Source organism: Nycticebus coucang, chromosome 4 (assembly GCF_027406575.1).
Source record: "Nycticebus coucang isolate mNycCou1 chromosome 4, mNycCou1.pri, whole genome shotgun sequence".
In the NCBI taxonomy this organism is placed as follows: domain Eukaryota; kingdom Metazoa; phylum Chordata; class Mammalia; order Primates; family Lorisidae; genus Nycticebus; species Nycticebus coucang.
The window spans coordinates 138541755-138556270 of NC_069783.1; the positions used below are offsets into that span (position 1 = coordinate 138541755).

At 43.3% G+C, this 14516-nt stretch overlaps 1 protein-coding gene and 1 pseudogene across 16 annotated transcripts in view; one reads left to right on the forward strand and one right to left on the reverse strand.

Annotated features, from left to right (window-relative positions):
• Positions 1-14516, reverse strand: part of SFI1 (SFI1 centrin binding protein) — a 129658-nt gene that overhangs the window by 53346 nt on the left and 61796 nt on the right. For 15 of the 16 annotated variants that reach the window (XR_008379738.1, XM_053589978.1, XM_053589980.1 and 12 more), the window contains one exon: positions 2570-2726. Coding sequence is in view for 15 of the 16 variants with exons in the window: in XM_053589978.1 (XP_053445953.1) it covers positions 2570-2726 (157 nt within the window). In the remaining variant the exon portion in view is untranslated. Of the gene's footprint in view, positions 1-2569; positions 2727-14516 lie in introns of those variants that run through there. The other variant, XM_053589985.1, reaches the window with a different exon arrangement.
• LOC128584811 (glycerol-3-phosphate dehydrogenase 1-like protein) lies at positions 12313-13861 on the forward strand (annotated as a pseudogene).

Consider the following 14516-nt stretch of genomic DNA (forward strand, 5'->3'; position numbering starts at 1 on the left):
GCTAGAGTGCAGTGCACATTCATCCTAGCTTACTGCAACCTCCAACTCCTGGGCTCAAGTGATCTTCCTGTCTCACCCTCCTAAGTAGCTAGGACTATAGCTGTTAGCCACCACACTCAGCTAATTTCTTTTACAGACAGAGTCTCACTATGTTGCCCAGGCTGGTCTCAAACTCCTGACCTAAAGCAATCCTCCTGCTTTGGCCTCCCCAGCTGTGCCTCATGCCTCATCTAAACTTTTTTTTAAACACTGGGAATCATTGAGCTACATCTTCTCACTTCAGGAAAACAGAAAAGGTGTTTGATTTTGGCAAAGGTGATGCTATAAAACCCATTAAATCAAAGGACTGAGGCTTCTAGTTAGATACTGATGAGCAGGAATGGCAACTGTTGCTTTCAGAGAAGACTCTGTTTTATTGCCTCTATACAGATGTCTCCTGGATAGGACTCAGGGACTAAGTCAATGACATATAATTCAGTCACTATGCTTGCCAGGGCTTTTCTGAGCTCTCAACCAAGCTGATCCTGGCAGCTAGCTTCACCTTCTTTTAATACTAATCACCTAATGAGCTGAAGCCCAGGAAGGGGAAGGGAATCAGATCTGGAATTTGACTACTCTAATTGGAGGCAGGCATTAGTTTATAGCTTATGACGCTAGATAGCTTAATGCCTTCATCTTTCAGGCTTGGGCAACTGGACTGCTGGTTCATGGTCACTATCCTCAAATGAACACACTCAAACTCTTCCCAAGAGACAGTGCTGGTAGCCTTGGAGATTTCTGCAGGTAGCCTCAGGCAAAAACTAGACCCCCAACCCAATGTCTAGCAGCATGCTTGACTCTCTTGTTTGTAAATGCAATAATCTTAAGTATAAAAAGTGTACCAACAAGTATGTACTATATATTGTGTTATTACTTCTGAATCTAATTGGGGGACTAAACCATAAAGATAGTACCCAAAAGACTTGACAACAAAATTACAGTTATTTATATAATTGGGGACAAATAGAAACAATTTAAATATCTATCAATAGGAGAATGGCTAAGTAAATTAAAGTAAGCCAAAATCCAAATAGGGTTAGTATTTGGTTAGCATTTATGTTATAAAAGTAACATTTATGTCAGATGCGGTGGCTTATGCCTGTTATCCTAGCACTCTAGGAGGCCCAGGTGGGTGGATTGCTTGAGCTTATGAGTTCGAGACCAGCCTGAGCAAAAGCGAGACCCCGTCTCCACTAAAAATAAAAAATAAAAAAAAACTGAGGCAAGAGGATCTCTTGATCCCAAGAGTTAGAGGTTGCTTTTAGCTGTGATGCCACGAAACTCTACCCAGGGTGACAGCTTGAGACTCTGTCTTAAAAAAAAAAAAAAGTATGAAGAATACTTAAAGATGTAGGAGAGTGTTGATTACCTGCATAAAAAAAAGCAAGATACAAAATTATAGGTATCATCAAATTAATCCTAATGTGGGCTAGGGTGCAGTAGCTATGCCTATAATCCCAATACTTTGAGAGGCTGAGGCAGGAGGATCTCTCATTTCACCAGCCTGGGAAACACAGTGAGACCCCCATCTCTACAGAAATTTTTGAAAATTAGCTAGGTATGGTGGCATGCACCTGTTGTCCTAGCTACTTGGGAGGCTAAGGTGAGAGTATCATGTGAGCCCAGGAATTTGGATTTGAGCTTACAGTGAGCTATGATCATGCACTCCAGCCTAGGTGACAAAGCAAGATCCACAGTGTGGTTATATTAAGATCCTGTCTCAAAAAAAAAAGTTATATCACAATATTTATAACATAATTAAAATCCACTGAATAAAATATATGCATAGACAAAAAGGCCAGAAGGAAATAAATGTGAATCAAAGATGATGTGTTTTCCTCCTCAATCTCCTTTTACCAAAATCTATAGCACAGTGTGGTTCTATTTGTTTTTTTTTTTTTTTTTTTAGACAGAGTCTCACTATGTCGCCCTCAGTATGGTGTCAGAGGTCACAGCAACCTCAAACTCTTGGGCTTAAGCAATTCTCCTGCCTCGGCCTCCCAAGTAGCTGAGACTGCCACAATGACTGGCTATTTTGTTTTGGTTGTAGTTGTCATTGAATCCAGCAGGCCTGGGCTGGATTCAAACCTGCCAGCTCTGGTGTATGTGGCTGGTGCCCTAGCCGCTGAGCTACAGGCACCAATCCTATATTTCTTCTTAATATTCTACTTAATATAGTACCACTGGCAGCAGGAGAGTGAAAATTGTGACCAGACCTTCTGTTAAGAGCCTGGGCCTTGGCTTGGCGCCTGTGGCTTAAGCGGCTAAGGCATCAGCCACATACACCTGAGCTGGCGGGTTCAAATCCAGTCCAGGCCCACCAAACAAAGATGGCTGCAACCAAAAAATAGCCAGGCGTTGTGGCAGTCGCCTGTAGTCCCAGCTACTTGAGAGGTGGAGGCAGGAGAATCGCTTAAGCCCAGGAGTTGGAGGTTGCTGTGAGCTGTGATGCCAGGGCACTCTACCTAGGGTGATAGCTTGAGGCTGTCTTAAAAAAAAAAAAAAAAAAAGTCTGGGCCTTCCTTCTCACCATTCTGCTGTTTCTTCTTTCTGCGAACTTGTAAGTATTCAAGCCAGGCCTGTAGCACTCTCCGTTTCTGCCAGTGCTGATGGTGTTTCCCTGCAGAGATCACCTTCTCTTTTTCTGTTTGTTTATGTAGAAGCTGTTCTCGCCACTGTGACCAACCCTGAAAACCAGAGAAGAAACAACAGTCAAAGGACAGTAGGAAAACCAGGATAAAACACAGGTAAGGAGGAAAAAGAGAAACAGAAGTACACACCGGCAAAGCTAAAATTAGAAACAAGGCAATCCCCTAGCAGGATAAGTTTTGGGAATTTAGGGGGAAAGGATCTTTAAAAAGAAAGAGTATTATGCTTTCCGAAAGTAATTTTTTTCTAGATTAAAAAACAGAGGAATGGGCGGCGCCTGTGGCTCAGCCGAGGGTGGCGGGTTTGATCCCGGCCCCGGCCCAACTGCAACAAAAAAATAGCCGGGCGTTGTGGCGGGCGCCTGTAGTCCCAGCTACTCGGGAGGCTAAGGCAAGAGAATCGCTTAAGCCCAGGGGTTGGAGGTTGCTGTGAGCTGTGTGATGCCATGCCACTCTACCGAGGGTGGTACAGTGAAACTCTGTCTCTACAAAAAAAAAAAAAAAAAAAATTAAAAAAAAAACAACAGAGGAATAATAAAATCAGTAAACAGATAAGAAGTAGGAGCAATCTGAGAGGTGATATAATAAATCGGATTTAGGATAGGTGAAGTTTTGCCTTTTCTTCCAAAGTGACAGGAAAATTACTGTAAAGAGGCCCCTTCTCAGGCAGATCAGTTTTAGGAAGGTGTACCTATAGAAGCTGAAGGTGTTCAAGAGGATCCCCTTAAGACTATCCATAGATGTAACCACAGAAAAGTATGTGCATATTAGCAGCAATAATACATGCCTTAATTTAAAGAGGACTTGTAGGGCAGTGCCTGTGGCTCAGTGAGTAGGGCGCCGACCCCATATACCGAGGGTGGCAAGTTCAAACCCAGCCCTGGCCAAACTGCAACCAAAAAATAGCCGGGTGTTGTGGCAGGCGCCTTAGTCCCAGCTACTTGGGAGGCTGAGGCAAGAGAATCGCCTAAGCCCAGGAGTTAGAGGTTGCTGTGAGCCATGTGACGTCATGGCACTCTACTGAGGGCGGTAAAGTGAGACTCTTGTCTCTACAAAAAAAAAAAAAAAGTAAATAAATAAAGAGGACTTGTAGACTTCACATTTTCTTTTCTCATACCTGTAAAATCTCTTCTTTCCCTCCTCTCAGTTGAATACCATTCTTCTCATTTCACCATGAAAATACAACTAATGAGAAGAGAATTTCCCCAGATCCCACCATGTCCATCTACTCACCTGCCCACACTCCCTGCCTCCTGTCTCTCTCTCTCTGGTCAGGTGGGACAAACTGTCCATGCTTCCATCCAAGCACACACCCCCACCCTATTGCTACATCTCATCCCCTCTCACCTTCTCGAGTTTATCACTCTGGCAAGTTCCCCTCCCTTCTGCTTCTTCAGTTTTCATTCTATTAAGTTATAAAAATCAGCACATGAATGTGCTATGATTTCCCCCATCCTAAAAATCTCTTTGGAATGTGATAACTAAAAGCAATGGAGAATTGATTGGACTCTGGACTAAACATAAAAATAGTAATATATTTAGCTAGGCATTGTGGTGGGCACCTGTAATCCCAGCTACTCAGGAGGCTGAGGCAGGGATAGCACTTGAGCCCAGGAGTTTGAGATCTCTGTGAGCTAGGCTAAGACCATGGCACTCATGGCTGTGAGCTAGGCTAAGACCACGGCACTCAGGTGGCACCTATGGCTCAGTAGAGCGCCGGCCCCATGTATCAAGAGTGGCGGGTTTGAACCCTGGCCAAAATGCAATAAAACAATAGCCAGGCATTGTGGCGGGGGCTTGTAGTCCCAGCTACTCGGGAGGCTGAATAAGAGAACTGCCTAAGCCCAAGAGCTGGAGGTTGCTATGAGCTGTGACACCACAGCACTCTACTGAGGGCAACAAAGTGAGACGCTTGCCTCTTAAAAAAAAAAAAAAAAAAGACCATGGCACTCTAGCCCAGGTGACTAAACAAGACTCTGTCTCAAACAAAACTTTTTTAAAAAGTAGTATATTGATAAAGGTTTATTATTAGGTATATATTATATATTATCATATCAGTACTAAATTTCTTGGATGTAATAATGATATTGTGATTATGTGGGAGAATGTCCTCTTTTATAGAATGCAAGCTTTAGTTTTTGTTTTTGTTTTTGTTTTGCCGGGGCTGGGTTTGAACCCACCACCTCCACATATGGGGCCGGCACCCTATCCCTTTGAGCCACAGGCACCACCAGAATGTAAGCTTTAGGATAAACTTTATGTCTACAATTTTAAAGTAGTTCAGAAAAAATAAAAACATTTATTTGTATAGAAAACGCAAATGTGACAATACGGTAACAATTAAACTAACTGAAGCATATACAGTATCCACCCTTTCTATCAGGTAATATTTGTCAAAAATAAAAAGTTGGGGGCGGCGCCTGTGGCTCAGTGAGTAGGGCGCTGGCCCCATATGCCGAGGGTGGCGGGTTCAAGCCCAGCCCCGGCCAAACTGCAACAAAAAAAAAAATAGCCAGGCGTTGTGGCGGGCGCCTGTAGTCCCAGCTGCTCGGGAGGCTGAGGCAGGAGAATCACGTAAGTCCAAGAGTTGGAGGCTGCTGTGAGCCGTGTGAAACCACAGCACTCTACCGAGGGTGGTACAATGAGACTCTGTCTCTACAAAAAAAAATAAAAATAAAAAGTTGGCGGAGGGAAAAGATTATTGTCACAAAAATACTTCCTGAAAGGAATAAACCAGGGATTCTCAGACAAAGCAACACCCTTTGCCATCCAGCTAGCTCTCTAGTTCTTTCCTTTCTAAACTCCTCAAGAGAGCTTGAAAAGAACTTTCTCTTCTCCCAGACAGGCTTTCTCGAACTCTCTCCTGCCAGCTTACTGAAACTGTTCTTATCCGTGCACCAACAGTCCTCTCCACGTTGTTCAATCTAAAGGTCATACCTCAGTCCTCACCTCCCCTGACCTGCCAGAAGCTTCTGACAAAGCCTCACTTCTTCCTTCTGCTGCTGCCAGGGTGCCTCCAGGACCCTCTTCTGTTCCGGTTGCTCACTCTCCACGACTCAGCTCAGAGGCTCAGCCTTGGGGCCCCTCTTCTAGCTACACTCACTCGTTTTATTCTTTCACTTACTCTTGTGGCTTTGAAGAGTGAGACTGCTGAGGACTCCCAAATTTACATCTTCTGCCTGGACCTGTCCTCAACACACGACACATAACATCCCGCTGCCTCCCTGACATTTCCCGGTGGATATTCCCAGGCCTATCAGGCTGATGACGAGCAGTTCAAAACACAGCTCCCTCCTCCTAACCTTTTTCACAAATCTGCCTCTCTCTCAGGTGTCCCCATTTCAGTAAATGAAAACTCCACTGTTCCGGTTGCTTAGACCAAAACCTGGGAGTCATCTTGGATTCTCTCTCTAAAACATCACATTTCATCATCCATTAGCAAATACTTTTGATTATACCTACAAAATACATTGGAATCCAACACCATTTGCTATCATCCTTGTCTAAATTCTCACCTGGAATTTTTTTTTTTTTTTTGAGACAGAATCTCATTATGTCGCCCTCAGTAGAGTGTCAGAGCATTACAGCTCACAGGAACATCAAACTCTTGGGCTTAAGCGATTCTCGTGCCTCAGCCTCCCAAGTAGCTGGGACTACAGGCGCCCTCTACAATGCCCGGCTACTTTTTGTTGCAATTGTCATTGTTGTTTAGCTGGCCCGGGCTGGGTTCAAACCTGCCAGCCTTGGTGTATGTGGCTGGCACCATAACTACTTTGCTACGGGTGCTGAGCCTCACCTGGAATTTTGACACAGCTTCTTAGCTTTTCTCCTTGTTTTCATTCTTACCTATTCTCTTTCATACAGATAATCTATTGTTAACACAACAGCCAGACTGGTCTTTTCAGTTTCTTTCGTCTGTTATGTCACTTATATCTCTCCTTTTTACATCACAGTTTCTCTCTACCTTTTATTTCTTTCACGCCACCAATCTATCAAAGAAACGAAGTCACTTATCCTATAAAATGTTCTACATTTTGGATCTGGCTGCTTGTTTGTTCCTCTGACCCTTGTATTTCCCATAAACTGAGACATGCTTGTGGGGCTTGGCTGGAATCATGTTTTAGTTTTTTGTTTTGTAGTTTTGGGTTGTGGCTGGGTTTGAACCTGCCACCCCTGGCAGATGGGGCTGGCGCCCTACTCCTTTGAGCCACAGGCACCGCCCTAAATCACGTTTAGTTTTTCAGGCAAGAATGCTTCATGAGTGTGGCTGGGTACTTCCAGCTGCATGGTACCATGAGGCACCTCACATCTGGCTGTCATAGTTGTGGTAATGCCAAGATGGCTTGGTGGCCTCAGATGGTGGTTCACCCGATCCCTCCTACATATCCTTATCACACGCTTACGGGGTGACTGCTGTGATCCCTCAGTGAGGGATCAAAGCAGGAACTTTTTAATTCTAGAATTCCTTTTGCATAATGTGGGTCATTATGAAAGTTTTGACACACACAAAAATCAAGAAACATTAAATCCACACAGATGGAAACGAATGAAGCCCTCCCAGCAACACTGATAAGCTGAGCAAGTTGAAACTTGCACAGGTGAATCAGAAAGGACACTGTTGACTGTGTTTCTTGGAAGTGACCTACGTATAGTTTGTATAGGAAAGGTAGGCTAAATGCTTGATCTTTTTGCCTTCATTTTCAAATAATTGAATCAATGTCCTAACAACCCAAACTCATGACTAATGAGTTCCTCTATTTTTCAAAATCATTTTAAATGCAAGAATTTTTATATATTTGACATGTTTTATATATATTTTATATATTTTACATGTTTTCCATTCATCGAGCTCAAGTGATCCTCTGGCCTCAACCTACCAACTAGCTGGGACCATAGGTACAAACCACTGTGCCTGGCGGCAGCTGCTGCTACTACGGATGATGACAATGCTTGAATTTTTCTACCTTAAGCCCTGGGAACCTTTTCAAACTACTTCTTGAGTCCTTCTGACACAACCCCATTATTCTTTCTTAATTTCCTTACTTTTCAGCACACTATATTCTAGCCTTGTCTATTTCCTGCCCCAGATCTATAATTAGCCATTTCTCCAAAAAGCCCTAATTCCTTTTAGTGGGAAATAGTAGAGACCACAACTGGGGCACTGGGGATGTTACAATGCTACACTATGCCATTGCTTCTAAGTCTTTCCAGTAAATAGAGTCAGAAATTCATTTTTTAAGATTAAAAAAAAATCATGAGTTCACACTAATATTTATAGTTTCAATTTCAGATTACATATTTTATTTAATACATTGATTTTTTTATACCCATGATCATTTCTTTCACACTAAAAATCTTGATTTCTAATGACACTGCCATAGTTACTTGCTTCATCTTACAATGTAGCAGCAATATTTTCAATATAACATTTCCAAACCTGCTAGTAACGATAAGATTACCGAATATGGTTTTAGATTTCTTAGGAGTTCTTTGTGGGTTTCTTTTCTTTCTTTTTTTTTTTTAGAGACAGAATCTTACTTTGTCACCCTCGGTAGAGTTCTGTGACATCACAGCTCACAGCAATTCCCAGCTGTTGGGATTAGGTGATTCTCTTGCCTCAGCCTCCCAAGTAGCTGGGACTATAGGTGCCCGCCACAATGCCTGACTATTTTTTTATTGCAGTTTGGCTGGAGCTGAGTTTGAACCCGCCACCCTCGGTATTTGGGGCCAGAGCCCTACTCACTGAGCCACAGGAGCCGCCCCGGAGTTCTTTGTGTCTTTTGAATACATTCTACTAGGGGTGAACAGTCAAATTATTGTATTTTAAAGTTACTTAAAGTAATTATTTTCTATGTAGTCATTGCCATAAATTTGATCTCAGGTTGTTTCAGTTTGTTTTAAAAATCTAGGGCTAGCTTTTTCCTTTTTTTTTTTGAGACAGAGTCTCAAGCTGTTACCCTGTGTAGAGTGCCGTAGCATCATAGCTCACAGCAACCTGCAACTCTTGGGATCAAGCAATCCTCTTGCCTCTGTTTTTCTATTTTTAGGTCTCACTTTTCAGACTGGTCTTGAACCCATGAGCTCAAGCTACCCACCCCCCCACCCCCACTTCAGCCTCCCAGAGTGCTAGGATTACAGGTGTAAGCCACTACATCCAGCCATCTAGGGATAGCTTTTTGACTTACTTTTGCTTAATTAAAATATTTATATGGTTCCAAAGTTAAAACAATACAACTAAGTAAATACATAGAAGTACTCTATTTTCACACTATTCTCTCTCTATATTTAGGTAACCATTTTGGGGTTAAGGCTTTGATATTGATTAACTGAGTGACTGGTTGGAGACAGAGTCTCACTCTGTTATCCATGATAGAGTGTAGTGACATCATCATAGCTCACTGCGACCTCACACTCCGGGGCTCATGCAATTCTCCTGCCTCTGCCTCTCAAGTAGCTGTGACCACAGACAGGCATGCCTGATTATGCCCAGCTAATTTTTTTTCTACCTTTTTGAGATACAGGGTCTTGCTCTTGCTCAGGCTGGCCTCAAGCAATCCTCCTGCCTTGGCCTCCATGGTGCTAGGATTACAGGCATGAGCCAAAATTCTCAACCATATTTTTCCATTATTTTTTTCTTGAAATATTACACACACACACACACACACACACACACACACTCTCATGTATCTCCTCCCTTTTTACTCCAAAGGCAGGACACTGAACCAGAGGGTCCTGTTTTTTTCTTTTTTAGAGGCAGAGTCTTATTTTATTGCCCTTGGTAGAGTACTGTGACATCACAGCTCACAGCAACCTCCAGCTCTTGGGCTTAGGTGATTCTCTTGCCTCAGCCTCCCAAGTAGCTGGGACTACAGGCCCCCGCCACAATGCCTGGCAATTTTTTGTTGCAATTTGGTTGGGGCTGGGTTCAAACCCACCACCTTCGGTATATGGGGCCAGCGCCCTACCCACTGAGCAACAGGCGCTGCTCTAGGGTCCTGTTAAGAGGGAGGTACAATGATATCTTTCCTCTGCTCATAGCCGACAGCTCCCCACCTTCCCTGGAACAAAACCCAAAGCCTGTGGTCTGGCTCCCTATTACCTCATGACCTCATCCTTCATATCCTCCCTCTCATGCTTGCCAATATATCATGAGATATATCAAGTTCACTGATGGGATGACTCAATATTATAAACATGACACTTTTCATAACCTAATGTAAAAAGTCAGGGTATTATAATAAAGATCCTAGTAGGCTTTGTTATAGAAATTGATGAGTCAATCTTAAAATAACAAAAATCAAGACAAGCTAAGAAAAAAAACCCAAGAATCTAGAATATCTTTTTCCCACAGAGACTTAAAAGATATATATTTAGTGGAAATAGTAATTAACAGCTAGCATTTATTGAATGTTTCTATAAGCACATTACACATATTACACAAAAGCCTTAATAATCTCGTGAAGTAGGTATTATTAGGATCTACTTAAAGATAAGAATTCTGAGGTATGGAAAGGTAAGTACCTCATTCAAAGGCACAAAGCTCAGGCCATAGAGGCAGAATTTCCACCGGCAGCCTGACTCAAGAATCTATACTTTCTTACCTGCTTTGTTTTTTTTTTTGTTTGTTTTTTTTTTGTAGAGACAGAGTCTCACTTTATGGCCCTCGGTAGAGGGCCATGGCATCACACAGCTCACAGCAACCTCCAACTCCTGGGGCTTAAGCGATTCTCTTGCCTCAGCCTCCCAAGTAGCTGGGACTACAGGCGCCCACCACAACGCCCGGCTATTTTTTGGTTACAGTTTGGCCGGGGCCGGGCTTGAACCCACCACCCTCGGTATATGGGGCCGGCATCTTACCGACTGAGCCACAGGCGCCGCCCCTTACCTGCTTTGTTAAACTGCAAGTAAAACAGTATGGTATTGGCTCAGAGACAAACAGATGAGAGAGCTTAGACACAGACTGATGAATAAATGAGACTGTGGTCTATATTGGGGGGGGATTAACAATCAGTATAAAAAAGTGAAAGATGGACTAATCAATAAATAGTGCTGGAGAAATTAACTATCCATATGGAAAACAATAAAGAGCCTGTTCCTTCCATACAATTTATAAAATTAAACCCAAACTATATTAAAGATCAAACTATAAGATAAAAGAAAATCTTTAGGCTACACTAAAATTATTAACACCTGTATGAGAAAAACACCATAAACAAACCAAAAAAGCAACAGACTGGAAGAAAGTACCTGCAACCTATACCAGGTATAACAAGTATCAGTAAGCAGAATCCACAACAAAGTCTACAGATCAGTAAGAGAAAGCCAAGCAACCCCACAGAAAAATACAAGTGAGGGATGCAAACAATCTCAAGAGCAGAAAACCAGATGGCGGGGCGCCCATAGCTCAGTGGGTAGGGTGTCAGCCACATACACCAAGGCAGGCAGGTTCGAACCTGGCCTGGGCCAGCTAAAATCAACAATGACAACTGCAACAAGAGGCTGAGGCAAGAGAATCGTTTAAGCCAGGAATTGGAGGTTGCTCTGTGAGCTGTGATACCATGGCTCTCTATCTAGAGTGACAGAGTGAGACTCTGTCTCAAAAAAAAACAAAAAAAGAAGGCTCAGCACCTATAGCTCAAGCGGTTAAGGTGCCAGTCATATACACCAGAGCTGGCGGGTTCAAATGTACAAATCTAGCTGGAGTCTGCCTGACAATTACAACCAAAAACTAGCCGGGCGTTGTGGGAGGCGCCTGTAGTCCCAACTACTTGGGAGGCTGAGGCAAGAGAACCGCTTAAGCCCAGGAGTTGGAGGTTGCTGTGAGCTATGATGCCACAGCATTCTATCTAGGGGTGACAGCTGGAGGCCCTGTCTCAAAAAAAAAAAAAAAAAAAAGAAGAAAATAAAACCAGATGGCAAGTGTATGAAAAGAGGCTCGGCCTCACTAGAAATCAGTAAAATATAAATCAAAGCAGTAATGAACTACCATTTTACAACTATCAAACTGGTTAAAATGACCAACTCCGGCAATGTAAAGTGCTGATGAAGCTGAAAGAAATCTAAATGGAACCATTAGCACATAAATTGGCACACCATTGGAGAGCAACTGGGTGATAGTAAGGACCAAAAGATGAAAACCCAATGACCCAGCAATTTCAATTACACGAACAAGACTTGAGAAACACTTAGACACTTGCGTAAGTATATAAGCTTAAGAATGCTTCTACAGCACTGTTTGCAATTGCACAGAAGTAATCAATAGTCCATCAATAGGTGATCAGATCGAGTGTGCCTTATTCATACAATGGCATGATATACAGTTAATAGATACCTGCATGTGCACATGGATGATCTTTAAAAATATACTGTTGCATTAAAAAAAGATAAGCTGTACAGCAAATGTACAATATGACACCATTCATAAATGTTAACTACACAGAGCCAAAACATTTATTCTTTGTTTTTTCTTTTTGGACACAGGATCTTGCTATGGTGTCTAGACTGGCCTCAAAATCCTGGCCTTGGTGAGCAGGGCGTGGCCTCCACCAGCCTTTGCAGACCAAGCTGAGAGGTGGGGGTAGGCAGCCAGCCAGGAAGGCATGACCCGGGCTGCTGCATTCAGCCTGGCCATGGCAATGGCGCCCCTGAAAGTGTGCATCGTTGGCTCGGGGAACTGGGGTTCAGCTGTTGCAAAAATAATTGGTAATAATGTCAAGAAACTTCACAAGTTTGCTCCTACTGTCAAGATGTAGGTCTTTGAAGAAATAGTTAATGGGGGGAAAACCGACAGACATCATAAATAATGACCATGAAAATGTAAAATATCTTCCTGGACACAAGCTGCCAGAAAATGTGGTGGCTGTCCCAAATCTCGGCGAGGCTGTGCAGGATGCAGACCTGCTGGTGTTTGTCATTCCACACCAGCTCATCCACAGAATCTGTGATGAGATCACTGGGAGAGTGCCCAAGGAAGTGCTGGGGATCACCCTCATCAAGGGTACAGATGAGGGTCCTGAGGGGCTAAAGCTCATTTCTGACATCATCCGAGAGAAGATGGGCATTGACATCAGTGTGCTGATGGGGGCCAACATTGCCAATGAGGTGGCCACAGAGAAGTTTTGTAAGACCACCATCGGCAGCAAAGTAATAGAGAATGGCCTTCTCTTCAAAGAACTACAGACTTCAAATTTTCGGATTACTGTTGTTGATGATGCAGACACTGTTGAACTTTTTGGTGCTCTTAAGAATTCCGTGGCTATGGGCGGCGCCTGTGGCTTAGTCGGTAAGGCGCTGGCCCCATATACCGAGGGTGGCGGGTTCAAACCCAGCCCCGGCCAAACTGCAACCAAAAAATAGCCGGGCGTTGTGGCGGGCGCCTGTAGTCCCAGCTACTCGGGAGGCTGAGACAAGAGAATCGCTTAGGCCCAGAAGTTGGAGGTTGCTGTGAGCTGTGTGATGCCATGGCACTCTACCGAGGGCCATAAAGTGAGACTGTCTCTACAAAAAAAAAAAAAAAAAAGAGTATCGTGGCTGTAGGAGCTGGGTTCTGCGATGGCCTCCGCTGTGGAGACAACACCAAAGCTGCCGTCATCCGCCTGGGACTCATGGAAATGATTTCTTTTTTTTTTTTTGTAGAGACAGAGTCTCACTTTATGGCCCTTGGTAGAGTGCCGTGGCCTCACACAGCTCACAGCAACCTCCAACTCCTGGGCTTCAGCGATTCTCTTGCCTCAGCCTCCCAAGTAGCTGGGACTACAGGCGCCCGCCACAACGCCCGGCTAGGAAATGATTTCTTTTGCCAGAATCTTCTGCAAGGGCCAGGTGTCCACAGCCATCTTTCTGGAGAGCTGTGGGGTAGCCGACCTGATCACCACCTGCTATGGAGGGTGGAACCACAGGGTGACAGCGGCATTTGCCAGGACTGGGAAGACCATTGAAGAACTGGAAAAGGAAATGCTGAATGGACAGAAGATTCAAGGGCCTCGGACTTCTGCTGAAATGTACCGTATCCTCAAGCAGAAGGGACTGATGGACAAGTTTCTCTTATTCACTGCAGTGTATTAGATCTGCTATGAAGGCCGACCGGTAAGAAATGTCTTGTCTCCAGTGTCATCCAGAGGATATATAAAGTGAATCATGCAACATGTTGGAAAATTCTGCCTTCTGATCTGAAACTAGCACCTGGCAACATGATGTTTGCTTGACTCTAATCCCATCCTAGATGTGTATGAATTTTTACAGGTTCATTTTTGAATTAGGGGAGGGAGTCTTTAGTTAAGACGTACTAGACAACAATTGAACACACATATGAATGTGCAAGTGTGTGTTTATTTCTTATTCTGTGGATGTTTCTATGAACCAAAATTAAATGTCCTTTTTAAAAAATGATTTTTGAGGGTGGTGCCTGTGGCTCAAAGGAGTAGGGCGCTGGCCCCATATACCAGAGGTGGCGGGTTCAAACCCAGCCCAAACCAAAAAAAAAAAAATCATCATTTTTGAAATTTCCCCACTATGGTAGCTTATAAAGTTGGAAGTATCTCAGCTAAATGTGTTAGATGTAATCCATATGCATATGAGTGGGGAAATTTTTTTCTCTTTCTTTTGATGTTGAAATTTAACCAGCATTAACATGGAAGGTAGAGTAGAAGAGTGAATGTGTTCACAGATGAACTGATTTAACTTTTAAATACTATCTCAAAACCAGCATAATTAACTACTTCGATTGTGGGGGGTTTTAACAATTAGATATTTTAAAATAGGTAATCCACTTACATATTTTCCTTCACTATAGTTCTCTGCATTTTTAGCCTTTGTTCCTCTTCATTAGCT